At 33.2% G+C, this 13,773-nt stretch overlaps 2 protein-coding genes across 2 annotated transcripts; one reads left to right on the top strand and one right to left on the bottom strand.

Moving 5' to 3' along the window:
* The first annotated feature begins 246 nt into the window (after positions 1-246).
* Positions 247-4,617, top strand: LOC120113914. Its single transcript, XM_039134974.1, has 11 exons — positions 247-558; positions 1,026-1,123; positions 1,219-1,305; positions 1,392-1,551; positions 1,637-2,362; positions 2,796-2,938; positions 3,021-3,221; positions 3,332-3,422; positions 3,506-3,671; positions 4,331-4,441; positions 4,522-4,617. Exons 1-11 carry the CDS (start codon positions 454-456, stop codon positions 4,569-4,571), a joined length of 1,938 nt encoding a protein of 645 aa, XP_038990905.1. The 5' UTR covers positions 247-453; the 3' UTR covers positions 4,572-4,617.
* A 5,442-nt stretch (positions 4,618-10,059) lies between these two features.
* Positions 10,060-10,979, bottom strand: LOC120113917. Its single transcript, XM_039134977.1, has 3 exons — positions 10,566-10,979; positions 10,429-10,473; positions 10,060-10,340 (listed from the first exon to the last, which is right to left on the bottom strand). The coding sequence occupies exons 1-3, from the start codon at positions 10,765-10,767 to the stop codon at positions 10,111-10,113; spliced, it is 477 nt and encodes a 158-aa protein (XP_038990908.1). The 5' UTR covers positions 10,768-10,979; the 3' UTR covers positions 10,060-10,110.
* Between the last annotated feature and the right edge of the window lie 2,794 nt (positions 10,980-13,773).

The following is a 13,773-nucleotide window of genomic DNA, read 5'->3' as shown; positions in this document are numbered from 1 at the left end:
TTCTACTCGAACGCGAATTACTTAGAATAATTCTTTCTTAAAATTAGAATGTTGTATGTATTAGAGTTTTTTACGTGATTATATTTTGTACATTAATAGGCGTTCGGTACATGCTGCCGGGTTGAATAATTAACGAGCCTGCTTTGAAGCCAAGCCCAACTAGATCTCTTAAATAGCCAATTGGATTTCCTTATTAGGGCACGGTTTATATTTATTTTTACTACATATTGACGCCCAACTCTATTGAAAATTTGGATTCCCGGGAATTTCCTCTCTATTTTCTGTAAAAAAAAAATATTCCTACTCAAATCTGTTTCCCGCTACTACAAGGGAGGCGGGAAACTGAAACCCAAATCCAATTCCAAAATCGAAAATCTTCCAATAAAAATCCCAAAAATATTTCGATTGGTTGAGACCTAGGAGTTCGAGGGGGACAGAAAAGAAGAAGAAGAAATGGATGTTGTTTCAACTCCTTCTTCCAAAATCGAAGAAGTACATCAAACTATGGGAAGTGGAATTCGAACCTTTGAATCTGAAAATGGGAAAACTTGTCACCAGGTATTTTTTTCTTTCTATTTTTCTTTTTTAAATTCTTTTTGTAATCTGTTCCTTGGAATTGTTTTTACTTATTTTTTTTCAGCGTGTGCGAAATTGTCCGATCTGGTATATGCTGATTTGTTATGATTAGTCTATTGGGAAACACGTGTTTTCTTCTTCTTCTTGTCATATGGTATTTGGATTATTGAGATTTGTACAATAGGCCTGTTTTTGACACGGGCATGCTTTACATTTCCCCCCACCCTGAGTTTTTCCGTTATAGTAGGGTCAAACATCGATATTCTTATATTCGTTAGATATTTACAAAGTTAGTCTTGATGCATCACGGCAAATGAAGACTTAGATTGTATAAAGCTATCAGATCTCAATGGATAACTTTGTTAACTTATTTGATGTATAATTCTCTGCTTTGAGCTTTTATTTTATTTTCCCTGACGTTTCTTTTTCCTTGGGATCAAATGCTGAAGTGCCGGCAAAAAAGAATTAATCTCTTGGCTCCATGCAAGAACGTGAAAAAGGACAAGCAATGTACCATCAAGTATTGTAAAAAATGTCTATTGAACAGGTTGTTGCTTTGCTCTGACATTTTAGTTGTTGAGCAATTCATTTAATTGTATAAAGCTGTTAACGTAAAGTTTTTTTTGGATTGATATTTGATAGATATGGAGAAAAGGAAGAGGATGTTGCATTGTTGGCTGATTGGAAATGTCCTAAGTGCAGAGGCATTTGCAATTGTAGCATGTGCATGTAAGCATACTGAACTGTGGATGTTACTATTGCTGATTTGTTGGTGTTAACTCTGACCAATTCTTAACTGGGTACTGGTATTTTAGGAAGAAAAAGGGTCACAATCCTACTGGTATACTAGTGTTCACTGCAAAGAATTCTGGGTTTTCTTCTGTTTCAGAATTGCTTCAAGCTAAAGGACCTGAAAATTTTAAATATGAAAGGAATGCAAAAGATACGGGCGTTTCAGCAAAGAAGCAAACAAAGGTTTGACCTTGTTTTTCTTCCTAATGGTAATTTATTGGTTTGTCTCTATTTTTGGGTGATGGATTTGTCTTTCTGATATTTACAGGAGTCTGTGGCCACTTCACCGAGGAAGCTTGGGAAGGAAAATTCTTTTGATGGTGACTGTGATTCCAAGGTTAGTTCTCAGAATTTGATATCATCAATGTCTGAAGAAAATAAGTCTAAGAAAATGAAACGTGAGGGATTGAAGGAATTGTACAACGACAATGGAGATCATGAAAGGCCTAAAACCTTGAAGGAAGCTTCAAATGAAACAATGAAGGCAAGTAGTTGTCTTTCAGATGAAAAGAGGTTGAAGACAGAAAAGCAAATTGATGATGCATCCAGTCCCACCAACGAACATGAAACTAAATGTGCTAAAAGCAAGAAATCAGGAGTTTTAAACGGAGTTGAAGTTTTGGAGATCGGTAAGAAAAGGAAGTCCACAACTTCTGATGAAAAGTCCGGGAAAAAACTGAAGTCAAAAGAAAATTCTGTGGGCGAGGAAAAGAATCTTAAGAGGCAGGTTCTAGAAAGCAACACAATAGCTCCCATTAAAGAGAAAAAGTGTGGTGTCAAAACTGGGGATTCTCAAGGTTCAGGTGGTTTTGAAAATGACAACACAGTCTGCAAAGTCCGGTCAGTTTTAAAGCCTTGCAAAGATAGAAAGCTTGACTTAGACATTCAATTGCCTCTTGGCACCAGCTTAATAACTGTTGCTGGTGTTGATTTACCTCCCAATGATGTCGGTCGTGCATTACAGTTCTTAGAGTTTTCTGCAGCTTTTGGAGAGGTATGTAAAATAGTGTGATACTATTTTGATTTTAAATTTAACATTCAACACTAGATGCATCTTTTTTAAAATCTTACCTTTATCTTTAGTTGAATAATATTGAACTATTTGATGGTAAAAATCTTGTTATGGTGAATTTTCTTTCTGTAATGCCGATTTCCAGTCATAAGACTTTTGATACGTTTTATGCATCCTTAATTCTTTCTTAGGACAAGTTCTATAATAGGTGCTTATGTTCTTTGTGTTGAATTCTTTATTTTCTTACATTGGAAAATACTTTGTTTTTTCCTGAAAGAAACATAGGAAAATGTTTTTTTATTGGAAGTACTTATTGTTTAATTATAAAGTCAAGTGTAATTGTTTGTTTTTGTTTTACCTGCCTAAGCTTTCTTAATTGGTATTTTTAGTTATTATTTTGCTTGTTATGTTATAGGTTCTTGATATGAAGAAAGGACAAGCAGAATCTGTAATCAGAGAAATAATACGTGGGCGTCGCAGATGCCTATTACAGTACTCCCCAGTAGTCCAAATCCATATACAATTGTTGTCTCTAATACAGAAAGATATGGGGAAGAAGTATAATCAATGCCCCTAACTGCTGAATTTCATCTTCTTTCTTAAAATCAATTTAAGAGTTTATGTTTTCTTGGCTGTTCAGATTTACAGCCTTCAGTGGAAGGGACAACAACAACGCTTCATGGTTCTGTGCCCTTGGTCAATGTGTGTCTGAATCCCAATGTGCACTCAAAGAAGTTCCTTCTGACATTTATGACAGTGGTGTGGATGCGTATAATACGCTAGACAGTTCTATGAAGCTTAAACTTTTAAACATTTTATGTGATGAAGCCCTTTGCACTATGTAAGTAACAAGGATGATAATCAAGTCCAGATATTTAGAAATTAATTTTTTTTTAAATTAATAAACATCTCTTTTACAAATTATGACTCATTTCTTCTGCGAAATTTCAGAACATTGAGGAATTGGATTGACAAGCAAAATTCCAAGTTTATTGATGATGAGAAGGAAGTAAAAGAAAAGATTCTTGCTTTAAGGGATAAGGTAATGGATATTATATTTACATTTCTTTTTTGGTTCTGATCTTACGCATCGTAATGCAAAACTGGCTTTTCTACATACTACAGGAAAAACAATCAAGGCAGAAAATGCAAGATGAGGGTGCCAAAGCTATTACTGAAAAAGGTGGTGCTCTGTCAATTTCTGAGCAAAAGACTCTTACTACAGAAATAAAAAAAGAAGCAGCTCAAGTTCATGAAGATTTGCTTCAGGCAGTGGCCAAGTTACCAAGGAGTATGTTCTCAATTTCTTATTCCTCTAGTTCAAGCAATCGTGTTAAACATGTGCATAAACTCTTTATTTTCTAATTAACTATGTAATCCTCTTCTCCCACCTGACAGACTCAAGTTCCAAAGTAGATGGGGATTAGTTATTGTGGATAATGGAGTGGACAAGTAGAATCACTTTTCTGTTGCTTTTGGATATCTATTAATCACTAGGACTATTCTAAGTGCCATTGCTGAAAAGCTAATGAGTCTTAAAGGATTCAGAAACAGATAGATAAATAGTATTTTAACTTCTAATTATGTGCTAGAAGTTGATGTTATAAACTAATAGAAATGCCATTTTCATCTTTAACTTTTGCAAAATTAAATTGGTCAGTACTTGACAGTTGACACTAATAGAGTTAAAAGATAAATGTTCTATGTTTCTGGGCTCAAGCTGAAGTTACTTGACCTTTGGTTTATGTGCAGTTTATTAGTATCTAGATAATGGAGCTTGTGTGTTGGTAATTAAAAGTGAACTTGTGCTTTTTCCAATCCATGTGCCAAATGGATTATTCCACTTCCAATCGCTTGCTTCAACATTTGTGCCTTGTGCAGAAAGCTATTTCTCAATCCTTGTTTTGTTACACGTATTCTTGCATTGGCTTTCCTTTGAAATTGTTGCAGAGAGACAAAGGTCTGATGCTGTTAGAACATCACCTATTATATTGGATGTAAGTGGTCATGTTTTCTGGAAGCTGAGAGGGTATACCAGTGAAAACCATGTATTGCTTCAAGGTTAGGGTTTAATGCATTACTCTAATGTGTTTTCAACCTGTGAATTTGGAAGTTTCTAAGTCTTCATGTTTGGCAAACAGATATTGGGACCTCAGATCCAGTTGCACCTGATGAAAATGGTCGTCTATGATGTTGAACAGAAACCAGATTTAGAGAAATACATTTCTTCTATAAGGTAACTACACTTAGCGTTTTGTCGTTTACCAATTCCTTGAACATATTGGTTGATAAATAGTCAATAGCTAATTGTAAAATAACATTCCTTGGAGAAATAGATGAATACTCAAATGGAATTTTCTAACTTCTGACCTATTTAGAATCAAATTAGCGAGTATAGTGGTAATATTGCAATTGTTCAAAGAATGATGGTAAATTTGATTGGAAATTATATCCATTTGAATCTTATCTGATAAATAATAGAGGAGAAATCAATTTGGTCTTTGTTTCTGAGTTACGGTGAGTAAAATATATTTGACTCGGTTGGCAGACTGCCTTTGATACTAATGCACATGTAATACTTGCTAGGCTTGTAAAAAATGTTGCTTTTGGATCTTCTATGATTTCCAATAAGCATCATAGTGTTATTGTTACTTTTGTAATCGTGATTTATTTTCTCCTTTTCTGCAGGACTAAAGGCTTAGGATACAGAAAGTTTCAGACAGCCTGCCAACTGTTGGTGTTGGAGAAAACTTGGCATGCATAGCCTTCATGATGACCTTTTTTTTATCAGAAAAGTTCAGGTAATGCTATACTTCATTTTATGGGAATTGGCTTCTAGGTCACTAAAGTGAGAATTCTTATAGCCTTAACACCCAAGTATGAGTAGCCTATAGCCTATTAAATCAAACTGTATGGTGAGGATGTAACTTGCAAGGGACCAAATATAATTTGATTACCTTCATTGCTGTGGATTACCTTCATTTCCGATAAGCTTTCCCTTGTATTTACTAGCTATGGTTACCGTGTCTTATCAAAATTTTATAATTGGGATATTTGATTTTCAGCATGAAATCATTAGTCAAAAGTTGGCATAACAAATAGTGTCCTTTTTTTTCTTTTGGAAACAGAAATGTTAGACATGGGATAATAAAGCAACAAAACAATTGAGGCCGTGCTGTTTGTTTGGTTAGTATTGACTGACTACTGAATTTGCATTGGTATTTTTTTTTGAGTTACCAATTCATTGATTATGGAGTGGTAAAGGATTAATGATATTGTTGTAACTTTACAAGGTGTTTTGTGTATGTCAATCTCTGTAACGGTAGTGAATTCATACATTCTTTTCCAAGTTTCTTTTGGAAAACAATTATTGGAAATCCTTTTTTTTTATTTTTTGAGTTAATTGCATCACATGTCCTCAAAGCATGACCCTCATTTTAAATTGGTCCTTAAACATTTAAATGTTTCAATTTCATCCTTAAACAATGACTATCATTCTAAATTAGTCCTCAAACTTTTGAGCATTTCACTTTCATCCCTAAACTATGATCTTCATTCTAAATTGGTCCCTAAATTATTTGAACATTCCAATTTTATCTTAAACTATATGTATATATTATTCACATCCTTGTTAATAAAATTGTTAGGTCAAGTTATATTATTATATGTTTGAAAGAAAATAAAATTTTGGTTAAACTATGGTTGAAATTAATATACATATTTGGATGAATTTGGGGATGAAATTGAAAGATTTAAAAGTTGGGATTAATTTAGAAAGAGGGTCGTAATTTAGGGATGAGATTAGAATGCTTTAAAGTTAAAAGATTAATTTAGAATGAGAGTTATAGTTTGGTGTTGAAATTGGAATATTCAAAAGTTTAAGGATCAAATTAAAATGAGGGTTATAGTGTAGGGATATATATGCAATTAACCTTTATTTTTTTTATAGAGAAAATGTACTGAAAACAGAAATTAATTACTTGAAACATTGCATGATTGAAAAGTCAGGATGTGGTGTGGAATTCAAGACCACAATACTGTATGATTTGAATGGAATCTAAGAAATAAATATTTTAATCTTCAGTATTTTAAATTATGATTATGTAATATATGTCATATTCTCTATAATGATATGATATGATTTATGTTATCAATTAAATACATGTAAAATATTATATTATCAAAATATGCTCGTCGTTAGATAATTGAGTATGTTTTGTTAAAAAAAATTAAGATATTTGAATTTAAGTACTTAAAAAGAAGAAAGAAGGAAAGAACAAGAGACAAAGGTACAACGAAAGCCTTTAACCAAATAGAAGAAAACCTTGAAACATAGTACAAAAATGGTCTCCCTGGCTTAAAGATGTCATCCACGTATAGTAATCATTCTTAATTAGGCAATAAAGGTTTGGGACAGATCTTTTAGTTGATCTTATATAAGGATTTAGTCGATAGAATATCGTCTAAATTTGAATCAAGAGTAGAAAAATTAAACGATAATCGAGAATTTTAGAGAGATTCTTGATTTCTTATTAAAATTTAAGCTAATCATTGATGATAAGGCGTTGACGATAAAGAATCAAGCAGTAAAGATAAATGAAAAGAGAGGGAAGGCTTGGATTACTTCTAATCCCTGAAAATATTGATTACCTTTTAAAAGAGAGGAAATCACCGGATACACATCATGATAAAAAAAATTCAAACATATTATTATCCAAAAAGCATACGTTTATAGTAAGTTATAAGATAATTACATTATAGGAAATAAAAAAATGTTAAAAATTTGATTTTATATCTAAAAACAAATTTGAAATACAAAACTTAAAAATTTTAACTTTGACGTTTAAATTTTAAAAAAAAATTGAAACATATTTTCTCTCTTAGTATTGAATCATGGAAGGTTCTTGATGAATGGTTTAATTTAGAATAGACTAAAACTTGAAGATAATTATTTATACATTCTATTAGATTATTTTACATTCAACGTGATTAATAATCGAATGTGACAACATTATAATAAGTAGATATGCATTTGATATAAAGAATCGTCCTAATCCGACTCTACGTTTCAGATGTCATAACCAGAAGAACTGTAACACTGAATGCATGTGATATCAGCTCCAATGAGGATTATTATTATTTGTCTGATATTGCTATGTTTTTTCCAGTTCCATTGAAGAAGTATAAGTCTAAAGTAAGTAAGCAGTTTGCATGAAACTGTTGGAGACATGATTTTCTGGGGGAATATAGAGATCCGAGCTACCAGGTGGCCTAAAAATGGTAATATTTTGGAGGCGACTGAATGTAAAGGATGAGATTATAAACACTGGCAATGGCAGATAATATATATATGAATTTGCAGCGTTTTTCACCAGAATGTCATGTTTCAGGGTCTTCCCTCTTTGTTGTTTACTGTCTGTCTTTCATCTTTCTCCAATTTCACCATTTAATCTCTTTTTGAATGGACTTGTCCTAATTTCCTTTGAAAATTTTCCCAGTTTGCTTGATGGGACTATGCTGCTTCAATTATTACCCTTGTATCTCATCATTCATAATTTCTTTATCCTTGTATTGCAGATTTCTTATATTAAAATATAGTTATAATGGTACACATTATTATAGATGGTTATGAGTCGGATCCGGTTTTTGAGTTACTTAAATTCGATATGAGTACTCTGATCCGAAATTTAATTCGATTATTAGGGTAAAAACCTGCTCCAGCACTCGCATCGATCCGATACAAATATATATAATTTTTATTTTATTAGGTAAAATAAGGACATAATTGAAAAAAAATATAAAGATATATATTATTACAATTATCCTTAAATATATAAGATGTAATTATACTCTTTTCTCATATCGACTCAAACTTTATTTTTTTGCCATAAACTCAAATTTGACCTCATTTTTCAAAAAATATTTGACCTGACCCAATTTTTTATTTTTATTTTTTAAAAATTCAATCCTATTATACTAGTCAACTTCGAGTCATGTCCATCCTACACATGATTGATTCAAGTCTTGGATTTAACAGTGCCAACCCTTTTCTTCGTACTTAAAGAAATGTTTAGAACAGAAAACGGGTAGGGACGAAGTTAGATTTTTTTGGGAGATTTTTTAAGAGTTAAAATACAAATTTATTTATGTATTAGTTTAACTTTACAATTTGTAGGAGGATTAAATCATAATTTTATCATTTAGTAGTACCAAAATATGATTTCACCAGATATTAACTTATAATTTTATGGTATTTAGAAGGATTTAAGAAGAGTTTACCATATTTAAGAGGACGATGGTGTATGCTTCAGAACACTTGCGATTCCAAATTGAATAGCAAAAGCATGCACGTGAACAGAGAGAGCTGGCAGCCATTGTTTTATGGTATTTGGACAAGAAACAAAACATAAACATCACAATCATCCACGCTAACTACAACAGTCTCCCAAACCCAAAACAAACTGCCATTACTCAGTTTTTGAAACCCCATTCCATCTCTTCTTCACAAAAGGAAAATAAGAGAATCCCACGCCATTTTTGTTATTCTTCTTTACCCCTCTCTAAACTGAGTCAAAACACATGCTACTTTTCCTTTTCGATTTCTGCTTCCTTCTTTGTCTTCTTCTCATCCATGATAAACACCCTGCATTTTGTTTCAATTCTTCTTCTTCTTCTTCTTTTTTTCTTTATTCTCCCTTGTTTTCCCCTCTTCAACCTGCAATTCTCAGATCAAATATCACACTGTTATATATATATGTATAAGATTGTTTGCTTATGCAAAAAGAGATTTCCATTGGATTTGATGAATTGGCTTTGCCTGTTCTGCTCCGCCATTGAAAAGACTGCGTTTGGTGGGAAAAATGCAGGCTTGTTGACACAAATCCAATTGGATCGCATGTACTTTTCAATCTTAAGAGGGACCAATGAAGATATTATTAGTGTTCAACAATGTAAGGCCACACAGTTCAATTATTTTTCCTGCAGTAAAACAGGCTAGTTTTTAGACTTTAGGGACCAAATAATCTTTACAGTCCCCCACAGTGCAACAATGTCACTGTTCAGACAATCAAGCAATCTTGTAAACATGCCACGATAAGGTAAGGGAACATGTAAGGACTAATCAAAGCAGCTTTATGGAACACACGATTTGGATGCTAGGAGAAGCAGAATTTGCATGCATTCCATGAAAATTTGCAAGCCTAGCCGGGGGCAGAAGGGTGTGAATCATTGCACTGGTTTTATGTTCTGTAATAAAGTTAACTCTTTTGAAGAATAGGGTAATGGTTTTTTCTTTTTGTCCTTTGATTTTAGAAGTTACCTCAGAATAGGAAAATTGAAAATGAAAGTAGAAGTCAACAGTCAGAAAAAAAATGGTATGAACATGTTGAAGCAAGCCCTGATTATGTTTCTTGGGGCAGAACATAGTAACATACCTTTTCATCAGCTTTCGATTTCGTGTTAGAATCGGTTGAATCACCGGTTTCCGTCCCACAATGCTTCAATGCTCGGTCTAAGATCGAAGGGGTCGAAGCAGGGCTAAGGCTGTCCGAACTGAGATCAGGGGGTGTGCTTTGAGTTCCTACGTCGAGTCAAGCTCCTGGTTTTCTTTTCTGTAAACTCGAAAATAAGATCGTTGGATGAATGAAAACAAATATTTTTTTTTAGTTTCAGTCAGGGACCTGGAAACTGAAGTATGTCCTGTTGAACTGTCCTGGAAGACGACTTGGTTGCTATATAACATGATGAATGGGGTAAACAAGAGGAGCAGACATGGTGATACGATTCGTAAAGTTCCGAAACGACCTTCCACTCAGTGTCTTTGCAGATAAACATTCCATTGGAACCTCTCCTGAAAGAGGGTTGCAAATGTATTTCTCTGCTTCATTCCACTTGGAGTTCAAAGCAAATCCCTCTGGTGACAAACATTCCCAGGTATTGTACACTGTTCTTGCCTGCAATGCTGCAAAAAAGAAAACCGAACACAAAAATAAAAACACAGTTGAATTTGAACAGCTCAGGAAGGAAACAACTATGATTTCGACAATCACCTTTAAGAGCTGTTGTAAAAGAGTATGTTGAAGGGTCAATCTCATCTGTTAAAGAAAAAACCATGGGAAAACACTTAGAACAAAACCGGACACAAAACCAAGATTTTGCATGGGAGAGGAACAAGAGAGAATTGTACCTTTCAAAGAATATCCAGGAGATGAAGCAGTGCTACAAATGGTTATATTCGATCTAAAAGACCTTGAATCTTCTCTGAAACTTCGGATATATGAAGCCGAATATCGTCTCGAAGCGGTGTTTTCGCGGCTGATTCGAGCCTTGATGCCCCATTCTCTCAAACTGAACTCTGGTTCATCATACCTACAAGAAGATTGTTCCATGGCAAATGCCGTGAGAATGAGAGCAATAATCCTGAAGGGAAAGGCTTCTAAAAGTCTGTAAATTTCAAAAATCTGTGGCTGCCACTTCAGCAGATGCCTCTGCTTGGAATCTTTTTTTTTTACCAGACTTTCAAATGTGAAAAAGCAACCTTTTTCGTTGAACTCTAATTGAAATTTAAAGCCTGCTTCAAAGTGTCTTCTTCTTTTAACCATGCCCCAATATTTGATATTCATAAGCTAAAACAATTTCACTTGATTATATCCTTATTGTGCAAGTAAAAAGTGATAACGCAGAAAGCAGTAGAAAAGAACACAACACAACAAAAAGTGAATATGGTACTCATCATAATCTCATGCCAACCCTACACTCCTATGCCATGATTAATGGGTTACATTATTCGGATTCGAACACAAGTATCAAATATAAATATAGTTTCTAAGTTCGAATAGCATTCCTCTTCATCACTTGAAAAGACGAATTAAAACTATTCGATACACATATATTCATTATCGTGACGATTATAAATTTATTCGACCTTAAATTTAAACCAAAAACTATTACACATGTATGAGATTTAGATTGAATACTGTTTATGTCAAGTACAAAAAGCACAGGACTCGTGCATTTTGCCCCACTAATTTACAATCGGAACACCGATTGCTACAAAGTGGAGCAGGCCGCCGTGTGTTTCCTTTTTGTTGTGTTGCTGAAAATAGGTAGGGCAGATAGACTTAATCTGCTGCAATATGAATTGCCATAACAATTAACATGGAGTTTGATGTTGATTTAGCTCCAACTCTAGTTAAACTGCACTTTTCTGAATTACAGTATGACTTCAACTTTAACCCAAAGGACACCACATTTTGGAACCAATAATTAAACCATATTAATTCCACTATTATATCTTCTTTAACATGCCACTAAGAAATTTCTTCAATGGGCTTTAAAATTAGGTAAACTAAGTCATAATTCTCCATGTCTTTCAAGTTGAATTACTTCTTTGATTCTTATTAATTTTGAAATTCAGACAAATTAGACCCTGATCTCTTTTTATATATTTTTACACCTCTTAGATCTTAGTAAGTTTTAAGGTTAGACCTTGTCCTCTAATTTTAAATTGATGTCTTAATAATTAGACTCTGATATCATATTTTATTAGTATTTATATTCCCCACTAAAGTTGTTTTCTTAGTTCCTTTCATGACAAGAAGCACAAGCAATTATTAAGTGAAGGGCATAAGAACATTTAATGAGATCTGTTACCAAGAAAACAAAGGGTTGTCAACCTCAACAACTCCAACTCCTCATATAATGTAATGCATAGTTGTGGTCCATGGAAGCAAAGGATATGGTGCCTGAAACAACTCTCATCAACAAGAATCACAAGTATGGACAACAGACATGGGCCAATGGATGGGATCCCTCAAATTGAAACACCTGTGAAATTTAGGTTTAAAATACCCTTAAATATTCTTTCCCTCCGTTCATTCTAGAATCATTTCGCACTACGTAACTCGGGTTTTCGTTGATTCATTAAAATAATCCAAGTAGAGATTGATTCTATTTCGAGATGAATTAGAAGAGGGTGAAGGATACGTGAATGATCAAGTCTGCTTCATACGGACAAGACAATAGTAGGATGTGTTGGGTTGTTTTCGAATGGGCTGTTTGAATAGAGGGGAAAATAAGGGGGGCCGAGGAGTATGCATGTGCAATGACATGTGCTTGTCATCCTCATTTAAAAAACAAAAAAGTTAAAATAAAAACTGGAAGGCTTGTCGTGACCATCAGTTTTGTCTGGTTTGTATGGAATGTACGTTCCACTGGAAGGCCCAGCTTCTCTCCCCCAGACCCAGTGTTGTTGGTGTTCTTTTCTCCATTTGCTTCCTTTCATCTTTAAACATGGGCGAGGGTGGATTCACTAACAAGTTTTATCATTGATTAAAGATTAATTCATGATTAAGGCTAAAACCATGATTAATCTCTGGATCGTAGCTAAACTTGAATAGGAGGGGCACTTATTCTGATCCCATAATTAATTAAAAAAATTAAGGGTAAAGTACACAAATAATCCCCCGACTATAGGATACTATTTTGTTGAGTCCTTCCACTATTAAAAGTTATAAAATGGTCCCCCGACTATAGGGAGTTGTTTTGTTGAGTCCCTCTACTGTTAAAAGTTACAAAATGATCATCCGACTATTCATTATGTACCAAACTCATCCTTTTTCGGTCGTCAAAGGTAGATGTTAACATGCTAACTGAGATATGATAGTCGTTTGAGACTATGAGATCAGATTTTATCATATTCTAGTCAGTAGGTTAACGTCCAATTCAGAGAGTCGTTAGTTTTTTAACATAAAATGACGAGTTTGAACATAATTAATAGTTTAATGACTATTTATAACTTTTAATTATCAAGAGACTCAATAAAATAGTATCTTATAATCAAAGGATCATTTATGTACTTTATCTAAAATTTAAATATGATTAAAAAAGTTGTTCCTATAGGTCAATGAGTACACAAGTGACAAAAAATCATTAACTTCAAATTTAATCGTTAATTTTCAAATTTAATTTCACATTCCAGTTTTTATTTTATTTTAAAAAATCATATTCATATAAATTCAATCTCATATTAACATATTTTTATATTCTCTCGACTTCTTTCTCGAATCTCGGTTTAATCTTATAAACTTTTCATGAACGGTTTTCTCCACTTTCAATTTTCAGCGAGAATGAAAATTTCAAATACATCTCTATAAAGAACCCTTAAATTGTTCTTGTTCTTCACATCTCAATTTGTCATCCATTTTCTCTCTTTCTTATGTTATTTTATCATAATTTATTTTTATTTTTTATTTATAATTTTTGATTTGATTTTTACACTCTAAAAAGGAAAGAATTCATCTATTCAAGAAATTACAATTTATGAGATTGACTACGCAACAAGTTAATATCGACATTTGAAATATTTCAAGTTTATCAAAGTTGTGGATTGTTAT

This window comes from Hibiscus syriacus, unplaced genomic scaffold (assembly GCF_006381635.1).
Source record: "Hibiscus syriacus cultivar Baekdansim isolate YM2019G1 unplaced genomic scaffold, ASM638163v2 tig00110213_pilon, whole genome shotgun sequence".
In the NCBI taxonomy this organism is placed as follows: domain Eukaryota; kingdom Viridiplantae; phylum Streptophyta; class Magnoliopsida; order Malvales; family Malvaceae; genus Hibiscus; species Hibiscus syriacus.
The sequence above is the reverse complement of the archived record's forward strand: the minus strand, read 5'-3'. Positions and strand labels throughout refer to the sequence as shown.

What these genes read in the sequence shown, in the direction of transcription:
- LOC120113914 (XM_039134974.1), top strand. Translation starts at nt 454, where the DNA reads ATGGATGTTGTTTCAACTCCTTCTTCCAAAATCGAAGAAGTACATCAA. An exon ending in AAAAAATGTCTATTGAACAG is followed by an intron (nt 1,124 to 1,218) that starts GTTGTTGCTTTG and finishes GATATTTGATAG; the next exon opens with ATATGGAGAAAAGGAAGAGG. An exon ending in TTTCTGCAGCTTTTGGAGAG is followed by an intron (nt 2,363 to 2,795) that starts GTATGTAAAATA and finishes GTTATGTTATAG; the next exon opens with GTTCTTGATATGAAGAAAGG.
- LOC120113917 (XM_039134977.1), bottom strand. Translation starts at nt 10,767, where the DNA reads ATGGAACAATCTTCTTGTAGGTATGATGAACCAGAGTTCAGTTTGAGA. An exon ending in TCCTGGATATTCTTTGAAAG is followed by an intron (nt 10,474 to 10,565) that starts GTACAATTCTCT and finishes TTTCTTTAACAG; the next exon opens with ATGAGATTGACCCTTCAACA. An exon ending in TTTTACAACAGCTCTTAAAG is followed by an intron (nt 10,341 to 10,428) that starts GTGATTGTCGAA and finishes TCTTTTTTGCAG; the next exon opens with CATTGCAGGCAAGAACAGTG.